Consider the following 18,866-nt stretch of genomic DNA (forward strand, 5'->3'; position numbering starts at 1 on the left):
GGGGGGGGGGGGGGGGGGGGAGGGGGGGGGGGGGGGGAGGGAAAGAGTTGTGTGTTAGCTGTTAATAGAGATTAAACCTTTCCATGTACTAAGTAAATATGACACTGAGCAAGACACCTAACTTCACTCCTTTTAACTCTACTCCCCCTTAGACAGCTATAATAAATAAAAATAAATTGGTAAACTTGGGTCCTAAAATTTAAGTGTCAGAAGAAGGGTGTGAAAAAGTCTGATCAATTTCTCATTTATTAACTTGTACAATATTTCATTCTTTGAAGGTCTAGAGGCTGCTTGTTCTAAGAATAAGCAATCTGGAAGTAGCAGTGGCATCTACAGCTCAGCTGTCTTTCCCCCTGCCACGCCAATCCCATTTAGGAAAGATTCTAGGTAGCTGAGGTGAGGCAAACTGAAAGTAGAAAAGCTATGCTTCAAAGAACTACTTTGAGTTCTGAAGAAGATAATTTTGAGATAAGCAAAGCACAATGATTGTAAATTTATAAACATAACCACTGCACATCAATATTCAATCATAAATCAATATGCACAGAAACCAACCTCAAATCTATTGACAAAAGGAAGAAGCAAAGATGTCATTCTTCAAAAAAAAAATTTTTTTTTCAATTGGAAAGAGTATTTCTCTTCTCTGTAATACAAACTTACAAACTGGGTATGGTGGCACACACCTTTTTTTTTAATTATTTATTTATTATGTATACAATATTCTGTCTATGTGTATGCCTGCAGGCCAGAAGAGGGCACCAGACCCCATTACAGATGGTTGTGAGCCACCATGTGGTTGCTGGGACTTGAACTTGGGACCTTTGGAAGAGCAGGCAATGCTCTTAACCTCTGAGCCATCTCTCCAGCCCCGGTGGCACACACCTTTAATTCTAGCACGTGGGAAGCACAAGCAGGTAGATCTTGAGTTTGAGGCCAGCATGGCCTACAGGAGAGTTCTAGGATAGCCAGGACTACGGAGATCAACCCTGTCTTCAAAAAAAACAAAAAACAAAAACAAAATAGGGCTGGGCAGGGGTGGTACACGCCTTTAATCCCAGCACTCGGGAGGCTAGCTCTGGTCTACAAGAGCTCCAAAGCTACAGAGAAATCCTGTCTTGAAAAACCGAGAGAGAGAGAGAGAGAGAGAGAGAGAGAGAGAGAGAGAGAGAGAGAGAGAGAGAGTTAGTTAGTTCCAGGACAGCCAGGGCTGTTACAAAGAGAAACCCTGCCTCATAAAATTAAAAGACAACAACAAAAACAAACCAAAAACAAAATAAGAAAATAAGGCTGGGTAGTGGCGACACATGCCTTTAATCCCAGAATTTAAGAGGCAGAGGCAGAGGCAGGTGGATCTCGCTGAGTTTGTGGTCAGCCTGGTCTACAGAGTGAGTTCCAGACCAGCCAGGACTGTTTCAGTGAAACCCTGCCTCGAAAAAAAACAAAACAAAAACAAAAATAGTAAAAATAAATAAATAAATAAACTGGTAATATTCAGTTTTGCTAACATGTATGTCTGTGTACAGTATTTGGGTTGCCTGGTGCCCTAAAGGTCAGAAGAATTCATCCATTAGCTCTTCTGGAACTAGAGTTATGGATTGTTTTAAGCTGCCCTGTGGGTACTGGGAATTAAACCAGTGTCCTTTGAAAGAGTAGCTCTAACCACTGAGTCATCTCTTCATCCCCCCCCATAAATAGCTATATATTTATTAATAAAAGAGCAAGAAAATAGAAAAGTTCTTAGCTTCCCTACACTAATCATTTCCAAACTACTTACTTTTTGTTGTTATTGTTTATTTGAGGTTTTTGTTTTTGAGACAGGTTCTCACTGTGTAGCACAGTATGGCTTTGAACTCACAAGCCTTCCTGTCTTCATCTCCTAAATGCTGGGGTCACAGGTGTGTACCACCATGCCTGGCCGTCAAACTACTTATTTTCACTTACCAGCACAACATTCCTCACATTTTACAACCATTGCTGGAAATATATCTCCTTTAGTAAAAATTAAGACAACGATTAAGTAAAAATCCAGACCACCACAGAAACACTGCTTACATATACATTTCCACCAAAGCTCTACGTGGCATTTTTTTTTTTAAGGGAAACAGCTATCCCCTACCCCACTCCCAGACAATGAACAGTTGTTCTACCCACAAACTAATGAATCATCAGACAAGCTAGCTATAATGCTAGACTGGCCAGAAGCACCCAGGAAAACAAGATTCCACTGATGAAATATGTACCTTGCTGCCCAGCTGTAATCATTTCTGCAGACGACTTAACAGATTCCTTTCAAAGACTTGGTTCTGACTCACCCTCTGGTAGCCACATGGTCCCCTCTGTTCATAAGTGCACAGTCAGCCACTACAGACAGTCACTACAGTCATTTATTCCCATTGGACTCTAAATAACAACAGGGTTGTGTGTAGGAGAAAACATAGCTTCTTACAATAATCTAATTAATGCAATCTACAAACCTACTTCATATAGTTCAAACGACAAATTGTAAAATGCAAAACTCGAAAACATTTTTGAAACTTGTGTACATGTATACACACTTAACCACATATTCAATAAATTAGTAAATTGCTGGGCACAGTGGCAAAAACCTGTAATCCTGGTCCTTGGAAGATATTGGTAGGACTGAGTTTGAGATCAGCCATGTCCATATATAAACACCACCGTCTTTTCCTCCTGTGAGCCCCTAGTACATATTTATGGACTAGCCATACCCATATTATGAAATATACATGATTTTAAGTTAAAATATTAGTCTGTATTAGTCTAAGTAGAAATTGTTTAATCGGGGCTGGCAAGATGGCTCACTGTTAAGAACAACTGCTGCCAAGCCTGGCAATCTGAGTACAATCCCTAGAACCCACATGGTAGAAGAAAGAAAACTTACACCTACAAGTTGCCCGGCACAGACAGACAGACATGTTAAAAATTGGGAGGAAAAGAGGGAAAATAAGAGGTAATATATCTTAAACAGAGGAGCCTGCTCAAAATTTCTTCATCCACTAAATAAAATTCAGTTAAAAACCACTTTGCTATTCTATCTTCATAAGAATTGGCAAGCCTATAATCCCAGCACTTGAAAGGCTAAGGAAAGAGGATCAAAGTATCTTATGACAGGTGTGACGGTGCACACCTTTAATCCTGGCAGTTGGGTGGCAGAGTCAGGCAGATCTCTGAGTTTGGGGACAGCTAGAGCTACATAATGAGACCCTGTCTCAAAAAAGAAAAAGAAAAATAAAGAAAAGAAAAAAGGTCGGACCATGCGCAGCCCTGAAAATTACTTTTTAGAAAAGAGTTAAACCTTTCTCTTCCTGAGCCCAGACAAAAATAGAATACTCAATTTTCATAGGATCAGTACAGGGTCAACCAACAGTAAACAAAAGTTCATTTTTTAATTTTTGAAATCAGCTTTCATATGATTTAGAAAAATTAGACCATACAATTACCATATATAGTCAAATAGAATACATGAAAAAAAAACATTAATGTGATCATTCAAGACTATTAATTATGGTCAACCAAAACCATTTGCATTCATTTGAAATAAAATGTAATTGGAAAGTCCTAAGAGGAAGGAGCAAAGGAATTAAGATGAGTCTATATAATTTCAATTTAGGAATGATTTAAGTTCTGATAAGTTGCTTTTCATTAGCTGTCTTTTGACAGCTAAATTACAAGGAAGCAGTTTAAAGAAGAATTAAAAACATCTTGGTTGCCGGGCGGTGGTGGTGCACGCCTTTAATCCCAGCACTCAGGAGGCAGAGGCAGGCGGATCTCTGTGAGTTCGAGACCAGCCTGGTCTACAAGAGCTAGTTCCAGGACAGGCTCCAAAACCACAGAGAAACCCTGTCTCGAAAAACCAAAAAAAAAAAAAAAAAAAAAATCTTGGTTGCCAAGGTGTATAATATACCAAGATGGACTACTAGGGCAAGATGAAGTATTCCAGCAGCATCGTGGGCCTACCTGAAATAACTTACCAAGCCATACTACAGCATTAACACTATTCAGTTACAATCTTACCTATAAAACCATCTAATAGCCTAACTTTGGATAGGGGGTTACAATTTAAGACGCATTTTCATTGCTGGGCATACTGGCATAAACCTGTAATCTGTGCAACAATGGGAGGTAGAAGCAGAATAAACACGAGTTCAAGACCAACTTGTACTATAAGAGACTAGTCTCGAAACAATTCAAATTTCAAATGTATTTTCTGGTACTTCATTTAATCCTCACATGAGGAATATTCTGCTTACCACTTATAAATATGCAAATGCGTTGACTCTACCTCTCTACTAGGCTGTAGTATTTTAAATCTTCCCTGAAAGACTCTAAGAGCCAAGATAAGGGCTAGGAACACATCTCAGAAGTAGAGTACTTGAGTAACCCATGCAAGGCTCTGGGTTCCATGGGTACCATCCAAAACAAAACCAATGACATGTCAAATACAAACAGTTCAAGTAGACAACTGTTTCAAATGGGGCTGGAGAGATGTTTCAAATGGGGCTGACTATTCTTCCAGAGGACCCAGGTTCAATTCCTTGCACCCATGTAGCAGCTCATAATCTTCTATGACTCCAGTTCCTGGGAATCCAATGCCCTCTTTTGGCCTCTTCCATGGACCCCAATCACATACAGGGTGAAAAAAACTTACAAGCAGGCAAAACACCCATATACATTTTTTTCTTTTTAGCCGGGCTTTAATCCCAGCGCTTGGGAGGCAGAGGCAGGCAGATCTCTGTGAGTTCAAGGCCAGCCTGGTCTACAAGAACTAGTGCCAGGACAGGCTCCAAAGCTACAGAAAAATCCTGTCTCGAAAAACTTAAAAAAAAAAAAAAAAAATTTTTTTTCTTTTTGTTTCAAGGCCAAACTGATCCATGATGAGTTACAGGGCAGCCTACCCTTTTTAAAAATTTTCAAATTCTTTAACAATATTATGCTCTATCTTGATCTTACATAAAACACCTATGTTTAGGTAATAGCCTGCTAAGAGACCTTCCTTATTAAAGACCTTTGGTTTGGAAAAAATAAAACAAAAAATCAAAATCCTTAGTTTGGGGGGAAAATTGAGTGTGTGTGGGGCTTGAACCTAGAGCTTCATAAGTGCTAGGCAAAAGCTCTAACACTGATCTCCATCCCCAGCCTTCTTTTTGTCTTATATTTTGAGACAAGGTTTCCCTAAGTTGCCCAGGTTGGCCTTGAACTCACTTGAATTTTTGACCTTCACTAACAGGCCTAGGTAAAAATACTCTTGCTATCACATAAGCAAAAGAATAAAAGGGGCTACTTTCTGAAGCCATTTTCTTAAATCACAAAACTACTGTTTTGAATAAAAAATAGTTTCTTCTTTACTAACATTGTAAGCTGTTTTGAATTCAGTAAATTTAACAATTATTATTGTGGCTGGGCTCCAACATGGTCAATGATCCCATCATCCTGGTATTCATACCCAAGTGTAATAATCCCCTTCTCTGTTGAATGTGGCCTAGACTTAGTGACTAGCTGCTAATAAACCAAATGAGACACAAATGACTCGGAGAAGTAGTCATAAAAAGCATGGTGACTTCATTCATTTTTTTCAGCACAGAAAAGCACACATCTTCGAACAGAAGTCGTATGAGCTTAGAAGTACATCCTTTGGCTCTAGACCAGTCTTCAGAGACTGTCTAGCCCTATCTAACAGTGTGAATGTGATCTCAAGAGAGAACCTGACCCAGAGCCGTACAGCTACAATGATCCCAGATTTGTGTAAGGAAGCCTGAGAAAACCTTTGGAGTGGCTAAACATTACCTTAATCATAGTACATTTATGTGTATGCATACATTTGTTAAAGTAAAAGTTACGCTATTAAAGTAGTGCATTTTATTATATTTAAGCTATATTTCAATGAAGTTGATTGATTCTTTTCAAAGGTCACTGAACTCTTGAGATAAACAGATGAAGAATCAATTTGTTAGTTAGCTTTGGGAGTTCAGAGTAGGCAGTAAGGAAACAGAAGCTATAAAAACAAGCAATCATCACATGTCTTAAACTGAGCAAACCTGCTTTTTCCTCTATCTGCACCCTTCCCATCTCAGATGGTGGCAGCCCCACATTTCCAGTTGTTCTCGCCAAAGAGGTGGAGCTGTTCTTAGCACACTCTTTCCCACCCACTACATCCAATTTACAAACAAACTCAGATGGTTTTATTTCAGAATACTTTCACCTCTCACTGCACCACCATCGCCTTGCCAAGATTACTTCAATAGCCAAACTGGTTTCCCTACTTCACTGTGGCCTTTACAATCTATTATCAACCTAGAATACAGAGTGAATCTGTCAAAACCTAACACAAACCATATCATTCATCTGCTTGGAACCCTGACATTACTCTTCAGTTGCACTCAGAATAAAAGGCGGTGTCAAGCCAGGTGTACTGGTTCACACACCCAGAATTGGAGGCTGAGGGAAGAGTATTAGAAGTTCAAGGCTAACCTCAGCTATATAGAAAAGTTAAAATCAGTCTGAGCTATGTGAGACCCTGACTTTAAAAACTAAAACAAATAAACCAGGGGAAATTTAAAAACTAAAAAAGAACAACATCTTTGGGCAAGTGAGAGTTCAATGGTTAAAAACACTTGCTGTGAAGCCTACTAAATATAGTTTAATCCCTACATTCGACATAAAGAACAGATTTCCACAACCTTACAAATGTATATACACAAATAAAAATATAATAAAAGCATGTTCATTAAAAAAAAAAAGTCTGTCAATTCAGGAGGTGATGCTACACACCTTTAAAGACAGAACTCAGAAGGTAGAGGCAGGCAGATCTCTAAGTTCTAGGTCAGCCTGGTCTACAGAGTGAGCTTCAGGATAGCCAGGGCTTCAGAGAAACTGTCTTGAAAAAAATCAAGTCATTATAATTGTGTACCATGGTCAAACTAAACAGCTCTTTGCTTTATTTCCCTTGTCTAATCTTTTACTGTCTCCTCTAGCTACAGCGGCCTGCGTGTCAACTATATAGTATGCAGCACATGGTCCTTTACAATGTTCCCCTAGACGCCTCCATGGCACATCATCTCCTAACCTTCTTTAGGTCGCTTCTCTACCAACACCACCTATTTAAAACTGCAAATGTTCCTGGTCACTTACCAGTCAAGAGAAACAAGAGGATTGGGAGGAAACTAGGTTAAAGTAAAGGAATCTACACACCTGCAATCTCCGCACCTGGGAAATACAGGTGGGAGGATCAGGAGTTCAAACTAGGTGGAAAAAACATGAGATGGTACTCATTTGGTATCTGATAAAAATAAGAATTAACATTGGCAAATAATTAACATTTGGGAAAATTCTTCAAATTGTTTGGTAGTCAACCTTAGGCCTGTGGAGACAGAAAGTCTAAAGATAACAACAACGCATAAAAAGGAAGAAAGAAAATATAAGATCCCACAGTCTGAATGCAATGGATGAGAGCACCTAGGTTAGTATTCCTTTCTTAAATCAACTGGAGTACTTTACCTTAGCAGTGTGCAGCAATAGGTCAAAAGGGTGTTGTTTGTTTTCTGCCTTTTTTTCTTTTTTCTTTTTTTTTTTTTTTTTGGTGAGTATAGGTGTTGGCAAAACTATAGATGAAAGATCTGTCATCTATATGTAAACACAATTTATATATAAAAGAAAAATACTGATTTTTGGCTAACATTACCACATTCTTGGAATATATCCCTACTCACCTGTTCAGCTCTTTTGACACTACAACTACAGACGTAAAAAGCTGCAACGGAGAACACAAGCCTGCAAAACTGAAAATATTTACATCTATCCTTTTAGAAAAACAAACTTCTAAAACCAGAATTAGTAATATGTAAATTTTTTGATACCTTGTACTAGTTTTATCATTTGCTACTGAAATTGAAACACATTTTAAGTAGTAAGTTTAATTTTCCAATTAAAGTTAGTACACAAGAAAGAATATTATATAACAACTACTCCATTTTTTGTTTGTTTGTTTGTTTTGTTTTGTTTTATGGAGACAGGGTTTCTCTGTAGCTTCAGAGCCTAACCCAGAACTAGCTCTTGTAGACCAGGCTGGCCTCCAAATCACAAGATCCACCTGCCTCTGCCTTCTGAGTGCTGGGATTAAAGGTATGCACCACCAACGCCTGGCCTAGATTTGATCTTTTATGGGCAACTAGTTAATCTTAGATTGAAAAGGGAAAGACTGAAGGATTTAAAAAAAACAATGAGTAGCCAGGCAGTGGTGGCACACACCTTTAATCCCAGCACTTGGGAGGCAGAGGCAGGCAGATCTCTGTGAGTTCAAGGCCAGCCTTGTCTATAAGAGCTAGTTCCAGGACAGGCTCCGAAGCTACAAAGAAACCATGTCTTGAAAACCAAATAAATGAATGAATGAATGAATGAATAACTGAATAAAATCAAATCCAGTTGGGTGGCGAAGGCACACACTTTTAATCTCAGCACTCAGGTGGCAGAAGCAGGTGAATCTCTGTGAGTTCGAGGTTAGACTGGTCTACACAGGACCAGGACAGTCAGAGCTCCTCACAGAGAAACCCTGTCTCTAAAAACAAAAAGAACAAATCTAAACAAAATCTTTCACTATACTTAAAACAGGTAAATCTGGGGCTGGAGAGATGGAGCAGGGGTTAAGAGCTGCTCTTCCAGAGTTCCTGAGTTCAATTCCCAGCAAGCACATGGTGGCTCACAACAGTCTACAGTGAGATCTGGTGCCCTCTTCTGGTCTGCAAGTATACATGTAGGCAGAACACTAAACATAATAAATCTTTAAAAAGATAAATCTTTTAATTAGTGTTTATATGCTGCTAATTCTTTTCAGTTGTTGCTTTTCATTTTTTTAAAGAGTTATTTTATTATTTGTGTGTGATGGGGGTGCAGATGTGTCTGAACACCAGAGAACAGTTTTTCAGGACCAGCTCTTTCCTTCCATTTTTGTTTTTAGTCAGGGTCTTTCCTGTGTGTCTATGACTGTGATGTCCACTAGCTTCTGGTAGTTCCTCTGGACTCTTATCTCCCACCTTGTGGTAGGAATGCTGAACCTGTGATAACAGCCACAATAGATTCTGAGGATCCAAATCAGGTCATCAAGGTTGCCAGGCACACATTTTTACCTGCAGAGCCATTGGACCAGCAATGTTTTGTTTTGAGACAGGGTCTCATTGTAGCTAGGCTGACCTGGAATCATTAAGAAGTCCAAGAACTGCTCCCAAACTAAAGAGGCCAAATCTGCCAAGCCACACAACGGTGATGGTGATGACACTTAGGAAAATAATTTAGCCAAATTTAGCAAGTTGCTAGAAACAGGTGTGGTAACATACTACAAGCTGGGTGTGGTGGCACACACCTGTAACCCTGGCAGTCCAAGGTAGAGTCAGAAGGATCCAAGAATTCTAGGTCAGCCATTGCTACCAGAGACCGCCCCTCTGTATCAAAACAAAAACAAAAAAGTCCCAGAAATACAAACAAGCAAAACCCCCAAACACCAACAAAACCATTCTAAAGAGAAAGCAGGAAAAAAAACAAGTATACAACTGGATATAAAAGTTTATAAAATAAGTTGATTTAAATTTTTTTTAATTCTTTGAAAGTGATTCTTTGATCAAAGATCAATCTAAAATATTTATTAAATTTTTATCAAGTAACATAACATAGATTTTTAAGTTATCAGTGTATCAGCGTAAACATTTCTACCTATTTTTATAACTTTAACCTCACTTCTAATATAAAAATTGTAAAGCATTTATTTGAATTCCCAGAAAGTTTTCCTTTAATTAAATAAAAAATATTTTCAAGTAGATGTTTTCTTATGATGTTCTTAAAATCAACTGTTATATTAACAAAATAGCTATAACTTGTTTACAAAGAAGCATTTAATTTTTTTAAAAAAATTTTAAACATACAGTTTTCCTCCATTTTTTTCTCCTTCATTTCAGACTATCATAATATATTTTAGTACAGACAAAAAATTTTGTACTAATATTTAAAGAAATCAAAATTTGACTATTAAATGTAGAATACTTTCCTATAAGTTAGAATTTCTCTTGATAATTATCTTATATATATAATTAGGAATTAAATGTTATAAAAGTCATTAAAATCATTTTACATTCTTTTAACAAATCTGACCATACATCTGGGTAGTCAGACTAATAATCTCCTTATTAAAATGCAAGTAATGAGACAATAATAAAACAAACAATTCACAATACTTTAAATAGCAAAGATATTTCCTACCTTGCCTGCTTCTCTTTCTAGGTCGACATATTCCCGGCTAGGTGTTTGTCGCTGTTCTCCCTGCCAGCTGGCCGGAAAAAACTGGAGAGACAGATTGGTTCCTGTGGCCACAAAAGCCTTTTAGAAAAATCAATACAAACAGGATCAGGAGCAGGACATCACATAAATTATGCAGGCAGTCATTTATTTTTACATCAGTTTATGTCTTAAGCCAGGCAGCACTGAGAATACTTAAAAGTAAAAAACATGCACTCATCATTTTTCTTAAGTATTAAGTTACAAACATCTGATTCCATTTTAAGGGCATTTGCCATTGGCTGCTTAAATATAAAATCAGACATGGAATCAATACTTTCTTTCAGGTCATTTTTTTGCTGACGTTAGGAACTCACATTGCTCGTGTCTAACCAAAACCTCTATCCCTGGATTTAAAATTTTATTTTCAAATGTGAAAATCACCCATGATTTTGAATTTTAAAGAATAACATAATTTAAAGTTGTACAAATGAGATTTTATTTTTTCTTGCTTCTTTGGCTCAAGAAAACATGCAACCATGTGTGGGTCATTTTAAAAACCTGCAGTATTTAAGTACACTTTAAAGCATGAGTTCCAAAGTCAATGAAAAAACAAAGTACTAGGAGGCCAAGTGTGATAGTGCACACCCTGATTCTAGCAGCACTCAGGAGGCAGAGGCAGGTGGAGCTTTGTGAGCTGAGTTCGAGATCAGCCTGGTTCCAGGACATCCAGGGCTACACAAGAGACCCTGGCGAAAGAAAGAAAGAAAGAAAGAAAGAAAGAAAGAGAGAGAGAGAGAGAGAGAGAGAGAGAGAGAGAGAGAGAGAGAGAGAGAGAGAGAGAGAGAGANAGAGAGAGAGAGAGAGAGAGAGAGAGAGAGAGAGAGAGAGAGAGAGAGAGAGAGAGAGAGAGAAAGAAAGAAAGAGGGAGGAAGAAACATTAGATGGTACAGCTCAATATGTAGAACAATCTAAAACCATCATCAAAAAAATTTTATGTAGCCTCTGAGCAATTTAACTCTTATTTCCTTCCCCCACAGAAAACAAAATCCAAAAATACCATTATTCCCCTTTCCAAGAGATTTAGAAAGAAATAAGTAAAAACAGTATTTTTTAAAAAACCACACATTTTGATCTGGATCAATGGTCCAACATTAGAGCACTGGCTGCTCTTGCAGAGGACCCAGGTTTGATCCCCAGCACCCACCTTGCAGCTGTAACTCTAGTTCCAGGGGATCCTATGCCCTCTTAAGCCTCTGTAGGAACTGCACACACATGGTGCACAGACTTGCATACAGAGATCCTTGAAATAAAAACAAGAACAAAAACAGGAGTGTCCTGACACATGTCAGGCAGCATGGCCCAGACCTGACGCCCAGCTTTGAAACCCAACCCTGTCTAGAAAAATAAAACCAAAACAAAGCAAAAAATCAAAATCAAAAACAAAAACAAACAAAAAAAAAACCAACCTGACATTTTAGGCTAAGCATAAGGGCACACGCCCTTAATCCCAGCACTTGGAAGACAGAACTGGTAGATTTCTAAGACTCCAAGGCCATCATGGTCTACATAGTGTGTTTCAGGATAGCCAGAGCTATATAGTGAGACCTTGACTTGGGGGAAAAAATCATTTTAGGGACTGGAGAGATAGTTCAGTCTTAAGAACAATGGCTATTCTTTCAAAGGGCTGGAGTTCAATTCTCAGCATCCTTATGGAGGCCCACAATCATCTGCACCTCAACTTCCCAGGGATCCAATGCCCTCCTGACCTCTGTGGGCACCAGGCACATCACATAGGGCATAGACATACATGAAGGTAAAACACCCATATACATAAATGAAAGTTTTAAAGTCATCTGTGTATGAACTCCTCTTTGCTAGAAGCATAGTTTTATTTTGCTAATTAAATTCTGAAGCATCAACTGTTTGTAAAACATAACCTTCATTTGAAAGCAAGGGGCTCACATTCGGGGGACATGCTCAAAGCTACTAGATGATAAATTCATTCATCAGTTCCCCTGAGGAATAACAACTTTAGAAAGGGTCCCGGGGGCTGGAGAGATGGCTCAGAAGTTAAGAGCACTGGCTGCTCTTCCAGAGGTCCTGAGTTCATTCCCAGCACCCACATGGTGGCTCACAACCATCTATAATGAGATATGGTGCCCTCTCTGCAGGGATACATGCAGGCAGCAGCGGAGGAGGAGGAGGAGAAAGAGGAGGAGGAGGAGGAGGAAGAGGAGGAGGAGGAGGAGGAGGAAGGGGAGGAGAAGGGGTCCCACTATATGGCCCAAGATGGCCTTAACCAATCCTTTTGCTCTCTCACCTATTTATTTCTATTACTGGCACTATAAGTACAATTCATCAGCCTAACTGCTCAATCTCTCAACCGGGTAAGTTTTACCCATAAAAGCTCTACCAGCACAAGTTCAAATGAAAAGCAGATTCATGAATTCAAGTTCACCTTTGGTTACATATTAAGTTTAAAACCAACCAGGGCTCCATGAGACCCTGCCCAACCCCATCCCCTCCCAAAATGAATACCAGAATTCTAGAAGGAAATCTGCCTAGGCTGTATGACTGAAGGCATACTTCAGTTTCCTTATTAAGGTAGTTCAAAAAGTACCAGTAAGCATTATATAAATGTGCCCTGAATAATATAAGAGAAATAATCCCTCTCCACAAGATGCCCTAAAACTCAGCACAGAGGCCAGGCTGTTCAAATTCCAGGCAGTCCTCCTGTCTCAAGTACCCACGTGCTGGGATCACTGGCAGGAGTTGTCACGCTAAGTTTTGTCTTTGGAGACTGTATCTTACTATTCTGCCCAGGTTGTCTTCATACTCCAGGGCCTAGGTCATCTAGTTCACTCAGTTTCGCCAGCACTGAGACTGCAGGCACAAAGCTTAGACACAGCCAAAGAGAAATCACTGAGGGCTAACTTTCTTGGCCTTAGAGAACATTTTCAGAACCGAGAATTGGCAGGTTAAATCCAGCCCAGGAGGCATGTTTGTTGACAGCTGTGTTTACTAAGAGGCAAATCCTTCAACCACTAGTGCCCTAAATCAGCTCTGTGCTGAGACACTGCAGATTCTATTACCTCACATTCTGTGTGAATGGCAACCTCAGACTTCCTAAGGTGGGTGTGGCTCACACCGGTAATTACAGCAGTCAAGCAGCAGAGGCAGGAGGGTCACAAGTTCCAATGCTAGCCTGTATTAAGTGAGTTTTTGCGTCAAAACACAAAATGGGGCCTGGGAGGCAGCTCAGTAGATAAAGGTGCTGCAGCACAAGCCTGCCGACCTGATTCACTGCCACTGTCCAGACGGTGGAAAGAAAGTGCTGATTTCAGTTCAACTGTCCCAACTTCCACGAGCACACCATTCATGCAAGAGTGAGCGCCTGCATGAATGTGTGTACACACAAAAAATGGGAGATTCAAAAAAAGAAGTTTCTGCTTCTCTAACTTCTCATAGTAGAATCATAACTCTCATTTTCTCTCATAATTATTCCCTGTATTGTTAGTATTAAAGACATTTCCAACAAGCTTACTCTAAGAATTAATAACCAGGCATGGTGGTGCACACCTTTAGTCCTAGCACTCAAGATGCAGAGGCAAGTGGATCTCTGCATTCAAGGTCAACTTGGTTAACAAAGCAAGTTCCACCACAATCAGTTCAGAAGATATAAATTTGAGGCATTAAATTATATAACATCTAAATTCAAAATTCAGATAATCAAATATTTTTGATACAAAACAAAAAAATATTTTTACTTAGAAGATACTCAAGAGTATGACCTCTATTTCTGTGAGCTACAGGTCCTGCAAGTTTTCTTTGGAGGGCTAGGCATGACCTCAACCACCGGATAGAACAGCTCTAGCCCATAGAGTCCTGTACTTATACAGGAGGCAAAAGAATCAATTCAAGGTCATCCTCCGCTACATACTGAATATGAGGCTAGCCTGGGCTACTTGATAGTCTGCCTGCTGCCCGTGGTCCATCAAAAATAAATGAAAGCAACATAATCCTATGTCAGGAAGCACAAAGATCACAAATTCAAAGCAACTTAGTAAGACCCTCTTTCAAAGTTTAAAATAAAACTCTTTCAAAAGGCTACAGTTCAGTTATATATACTACTTGCATAGCATGCTCAAGACCTTAGGACAATTCTTAGTACTAGGTGGAGAATAGGAAACAATTAATTAAAAGGTAAAAACCAGAAAGAGAAGGAAATGTGAAATTCCTTTCCAAATAAAAATAATTAAATTAGTTAACAAATGAAAGGTAAAATTATTTACATACCCAACCCTGACAACATAAATCCAAACCCTGGGACCCACATGGTGAAGGAAAGAGCCAATTTCTCTAAGTTACCCTTTGACCTCCACTCACCAAGCCACACATACTGCCTCCTCCACTGAATTAATAAACGTTAAAAAAAATTAAAAATTAATTACTTGTCGTGGAGCCTAGTACCAATGGATACATTTACAAAACATTCCTGCACCTAAGCCTCAGGGAACACTGAAGGGGTAGAAAGATTGTTTAAGAGCCAGAGAGCGGGGAATTTGCTGAGACTGTCTCCGGTAATGTCAGAAGCTATACTCATGAAGTCTCACCAACATGACTAACCGAACAAGGATGACACTGGACATGCCAAACTGGACTGGGAAAAGTCCACTGGGCCGCAACCCTACACAAAGAAGTGAGACAAATGGGAGAAGCTGGGATCCAGAGAAGTGGTCTTCCCTTGGGAAGAGGACACCAAATTGGCTGTCCAGTGCCAAATGGTCAGCCCTGAAAACATACATAAATAATATTGTACGGGTTGAAAAGGTTATATTTAGAAATATATATTTATATTGAAATATATATACATATGAATGAAATGAAAAAAAGGCTACGAATTTAAAGGAAAGTGGGGAGGGGTATATATGGGAAAGCATGAGAGCAGGAAAAAAAAGGGAAGGGAAAAATGAATTATAATCTCAAAAAAAGACTGAGAGTATGGAATAAAAACATTTTTTTTCTCTCTCTCTCCCCCTCTCTTTTTGTTTCGAGACAGGGTTTCTCTGTATATCCCTTGCTGTCCTGGAACTTGATCTGTAGACCAGGCCTTGCTGGGATTAAAGAAGCATGCACCACCACCAACCGGCTCAATCTATCTTTCTTGAAAATTTTTCAGAGAATAAACAAAGCTTATTAAATTTTTAAGGAACTGGGGTGCTTCTCAGTTGTACCATGCATGGCAAACACCTGCAATCTAGGACTTGGGAGATCCAAGCTGGAGAATAAATTCATCCAAGGCTATATATTGCCAGCCTAGGTTACATATGACCTTTCTCAAAGAAAAACAGAAAAATAAAACTTGTAGGGCCAAATACTTGAGAGCCTAGAATGTGTAATTCATTCTAGAAGAAACTTATGACAAATACTGCAAGCTGTAACACTGCTACTTCACAACATTAAAATACAGCTGTTTAGATATACTGTGTCTAGAATTATATGCCCAATTTATAATTACACGCACCAAACTCTGATAGGACAAATAAATAAATAAATCCTACTGGCTAAGCATCACTACATTAAAAAACAACTTAGCTTTAAACAGTAGTTTATTTTATTTGTATTTTATTTTTTACATTTATCATTGGAAAACATCCAGGAAATCCTTTATCAAGTATACTATCCACCTCTTGCTTCCGAAATGCAGGCAAAGGATGCCATCATCACTGGGCCAACCGAGGATTTTCTTCTACCACCCAGGGCCAATGCTGAAAAGCATTTCTAATGCTTTTGCAAGCATGTAACTATCACAACTACTCATGAAACCAGATATGGATTGGAAGCGGTAGGCTTTCTTTTATGAAACACTTTACTGATCAAATATTCTATATAGTTCTTGATGCATCTAGTACCATCTCAGTATCAATTCAATTCCAAGAGCCTTCATTTTAAATACTAAAAAAAACTTTAAAAAATAAATCTGGTTTCAGTGATCCAAGGTTGAGTTCATGATATGTGAATTATATTTCAATGAAAAAAAATTGTTTGGGGAAGAGAATACACTCGCCAATAGACTTGTACTGTTAACCTGAATTCATTCAAATTGTACCTTTGCTTCACGTTTGGGATAAGGCAATGAGCCTGTCACTGAGCAAATACCAAGATTCCATTACATTGTTTCCACTAAAACAAAACCAAAAAACCGAAAACTAAAAACCTAAAATTCTCTTTCCTTTAGTTTCTTCTCTTTGTTGCTTCCTAACCAAAACATCTGAAGGGGACAGCTAACAGCCCGGAGAGGAACTAGGTTACTAATATTTTTCGACCCAGGGCTGGATGAGTAGTAGTTTTCAAACATAAAGCAGGCGGCTCTAAATCAACTACGGGTTTGGTTTCATAGAACGAGGCAATTCTTTAGGGACTCCAATACTAAGAGAGACATGTTTAGGTTAGAAAGAGAAAAACAGACGGTTCTTTCAGACTCTTCACATCCTAAGTAAAGAAAATGGTCCATCCTCCGGGGCCCTTTTTACCCCCTCTGCTATCAGGGCAACAGATAAGTGGAGTAGATTTACTCTCGGCTGTATGGGGAGATATCTTCACATATGGATTTGCCAATCTCGCTTCTCAGAAACGAACTATCGCTGACCCCAAGTGATTCTTTTCACGAACGGGTGTATTCTTCCGACAAACACTCCGATCCCCGATCGAGGTCACTGCCTAGGCGATGACGCTTGCCAGGCTCGGGTTTGAGCTCCACTCCGAGAGCCGAGCCTGCTCTGGGAACCACGGACCGACCATCGCAGCCGGCCAAGGCGAAGGAACGCGTGCCCGCCCGAGGGCCGACCGAGCCGCCGGCGTCGGCTTTTTTTGCCATTCGAATCCGGACTAGGAAGTGAGCCTGCGCCCGCTCAGTTCCGGGAGCCGCAGCGTCCGCGGCGCCGTCCGGAACCCGCCCGGGCCGCGCGCAACAAGTGAGTGGCGCGCGCCTAGGTCCCCCCGCGGCCTCCCCGCGCCCCCGGGCCCGCAGACTTACGATCTCCGAGCGGCCGTCGCGGCAGGCGTTCTGGAAGCGTGTCTGGCGCTCCTCGTGAGGCCGGTCCCTGAAGCCCGTGTACTTAATCTGCAGGGCAGAGATGGCCCGAAATCAGGAGGCAAATCCGCGGCGGCGCCCGCCCGCTCCCCGCGGCTCCGATAAGGGCAAGCAGAGTCTGTGGGCGGACTGCTGCCGGGGTGAGATTACCCCTCGGCCGGCTCGCCGCCTCGGGCTCCCCGGGAACCAAGCCGCTCAAACTAAACTTTTCTCCGCCCGGGCCCACTCGGGGCGCGCCAAGGCCTCCGCGCCTCCCACCCGCCTCACCTCACACTCGCGGCTCAGCTTCCTGAAGAACTCCTCGTTCTCGAACTTGCTTCTCTGGTCGGGGACGACGCGCGGCATCTTCCCGCCCTCAGGCCGCGCCGAGCGGCCGCGCTCCGGGCTAGCGCGGGCAGCCGCTGGCGGGCTCGGTGCTGACCGGCTGACCGCCCACCCGCGGCGTCTGGACTCCCGCTGCTCTTTGTTTCAGGAGCCCGCCCGCGTGGGCTCCCGCTCCAGGGAGTCTGAGGTGCGGCCGTCTGCTTGAGCCCAAACCACGCTACCGCCGCCGCCGCTTCAGCCGTTGCTTGCCGCCCGCGCAGACACAGCTCTAGCCTCCCCCGGCCGCTGCCGCCACTTCCTCTCGCCGGCCCCCCCTTTTCTCTCCCTGCCCCCCCTCCCCGCCGGCCCCACCCCTCCTTCTCGCGCGCCCGCCCGCCTCAAACTCTAGCAAACAAGACGCACCATTCACAACTCCAGGACCCGCGCCGCGCATGCGCCACCCACCCGCTTGCGGGGCCGCTGGCTTGCAGTGAAACCCGGCTCCTTCCGCAGCACAATCTCCTTCCCCTAGCCTGTCGGCGGGCTTCTCCGAGAAGAGCCACCCAGAAGGGATCCGCCCCTCCCTTAGCAACTAGGAGCGGCCCTGCAGACCTTTTTGCTGCCCTTTCTGGGCTATCCGGAACTTCTTGGCTCCCCAGCCAGGCCCCCAGAGTAACCCCAGATAGCCACTTGAATTCGAGGAAACCTAAGTCCTTGAGGACTTTGCATACTTCACACAGTCGGGGAGGGATGTGGACTGGGCACCCAAAGGTGGAAGTAGACGTCTAGCCGAATCATGGTGGGAAGGTGGTAGCTGTTGGAGCCAGATGGGCATTAAAGAATCTCTCTACAGACGAAGGTTTTAGACAAGCACCACCAGACCAGTGCTTGTAAGTAAGTCTCAGATTGGTAATTCCCAAAATGCAAGCTCATAAGTACATAGTGTTAGTATGAGAGTGTTTATGTAGATCTAGCACATCATTTAAAGAAAAAAAAACTAAATTATATGTAACCCGTTGCCAGGCTATATTTTTACCCAAATGTGCAGTCAAGTACGAAACAAGACATCTGTAAGTTCTAGTGAAGTCATTTAGCCAGAGCAGAAGAAAGTCTGAATGTGCAACAAAGCTTGGTCTAAAGCTGATCCTCAGTGAATCCCGATCCTTAAAATTCCAGTTCGTTAAAAGAT

General features: G+C 41.3%; 1 protein-coding gene and 1 long non-coding RNA gene across 3 annotated transcripts in view; one reads left to right on the forward strand and one right to left on the reverse strand.

Moving 5' to 3' along the window:
* The window catches only part of LOC126502699 (uncharacterized), a 39,544-nt gene extending 22,246 nt beyond the window's left edge, over nucleotides 1–17,298 (forward strand). The window contains exons 3-4 of the long non-coding RNA XR_007592017.1: nucleotides 8,626–8,767; nucleotides 15,341–17,298. This is a non-coding gene — a long non-coding RNA (uncharacterized lncRNA). The remainder of the gene's footprint in view (nucleotides 1–8,625; nucleotides 8,768–15,340) is intronic.
* Nucleotides 1–18,017, reverse strand: part of Cbfb (core-binding factor subunit beta) — a 44,901-nt gene extending 26,884 nt beyond the window's left edge. Inside the window, exons 1-3 of one of the 2 annotated variants that reach the window (XM_050143896.1) lie at nucleotides 17,642–18,017; nucleotides 17,318–17,404; nucleotides 10,264–10,380 (exon numbers count right to left, since the gene is read on the reverse strand). In XM_050143896.1, the coding sequence (XP_049999853.1) occupies nucleotides 10,264–10,380; nucleotides 17,318–17,404; nucleotides 17,642–17,719 (282 nt within the window). In that variant the 5' untranslated portion in view covers nucleotides 17,720–18,017. The remainder of the gene's footprint in view (nucleotides 1–10,263; nucleotides 10,381–17,317; nucleotides 17,405–17,641) is intronic. The other variant, XM_050143897.1, reaches the window with a different exon arrangement.
* Between the last annotated feature and the right edge of the window lie 849 nt (nucleotides 18,018–18,866).

Source organism: Alexandromys fortis, unplaced genomic scaffold (genome assembly GCF_014885135.2).
Source record: "Alexandromys fortis isolate MF-2015 unplaced genomic scaffold, M_Fortis_MF-2015_v1.1 scaffold_1, whole genome shotgun sequence".
Taxonomy (NCBI): domain Eukaryota; kingdom Metazoa; phylum Chordata; class Mammalia; order Rodentia; family Cricetidae; genus Alexandromys; species Alexandromys fortis.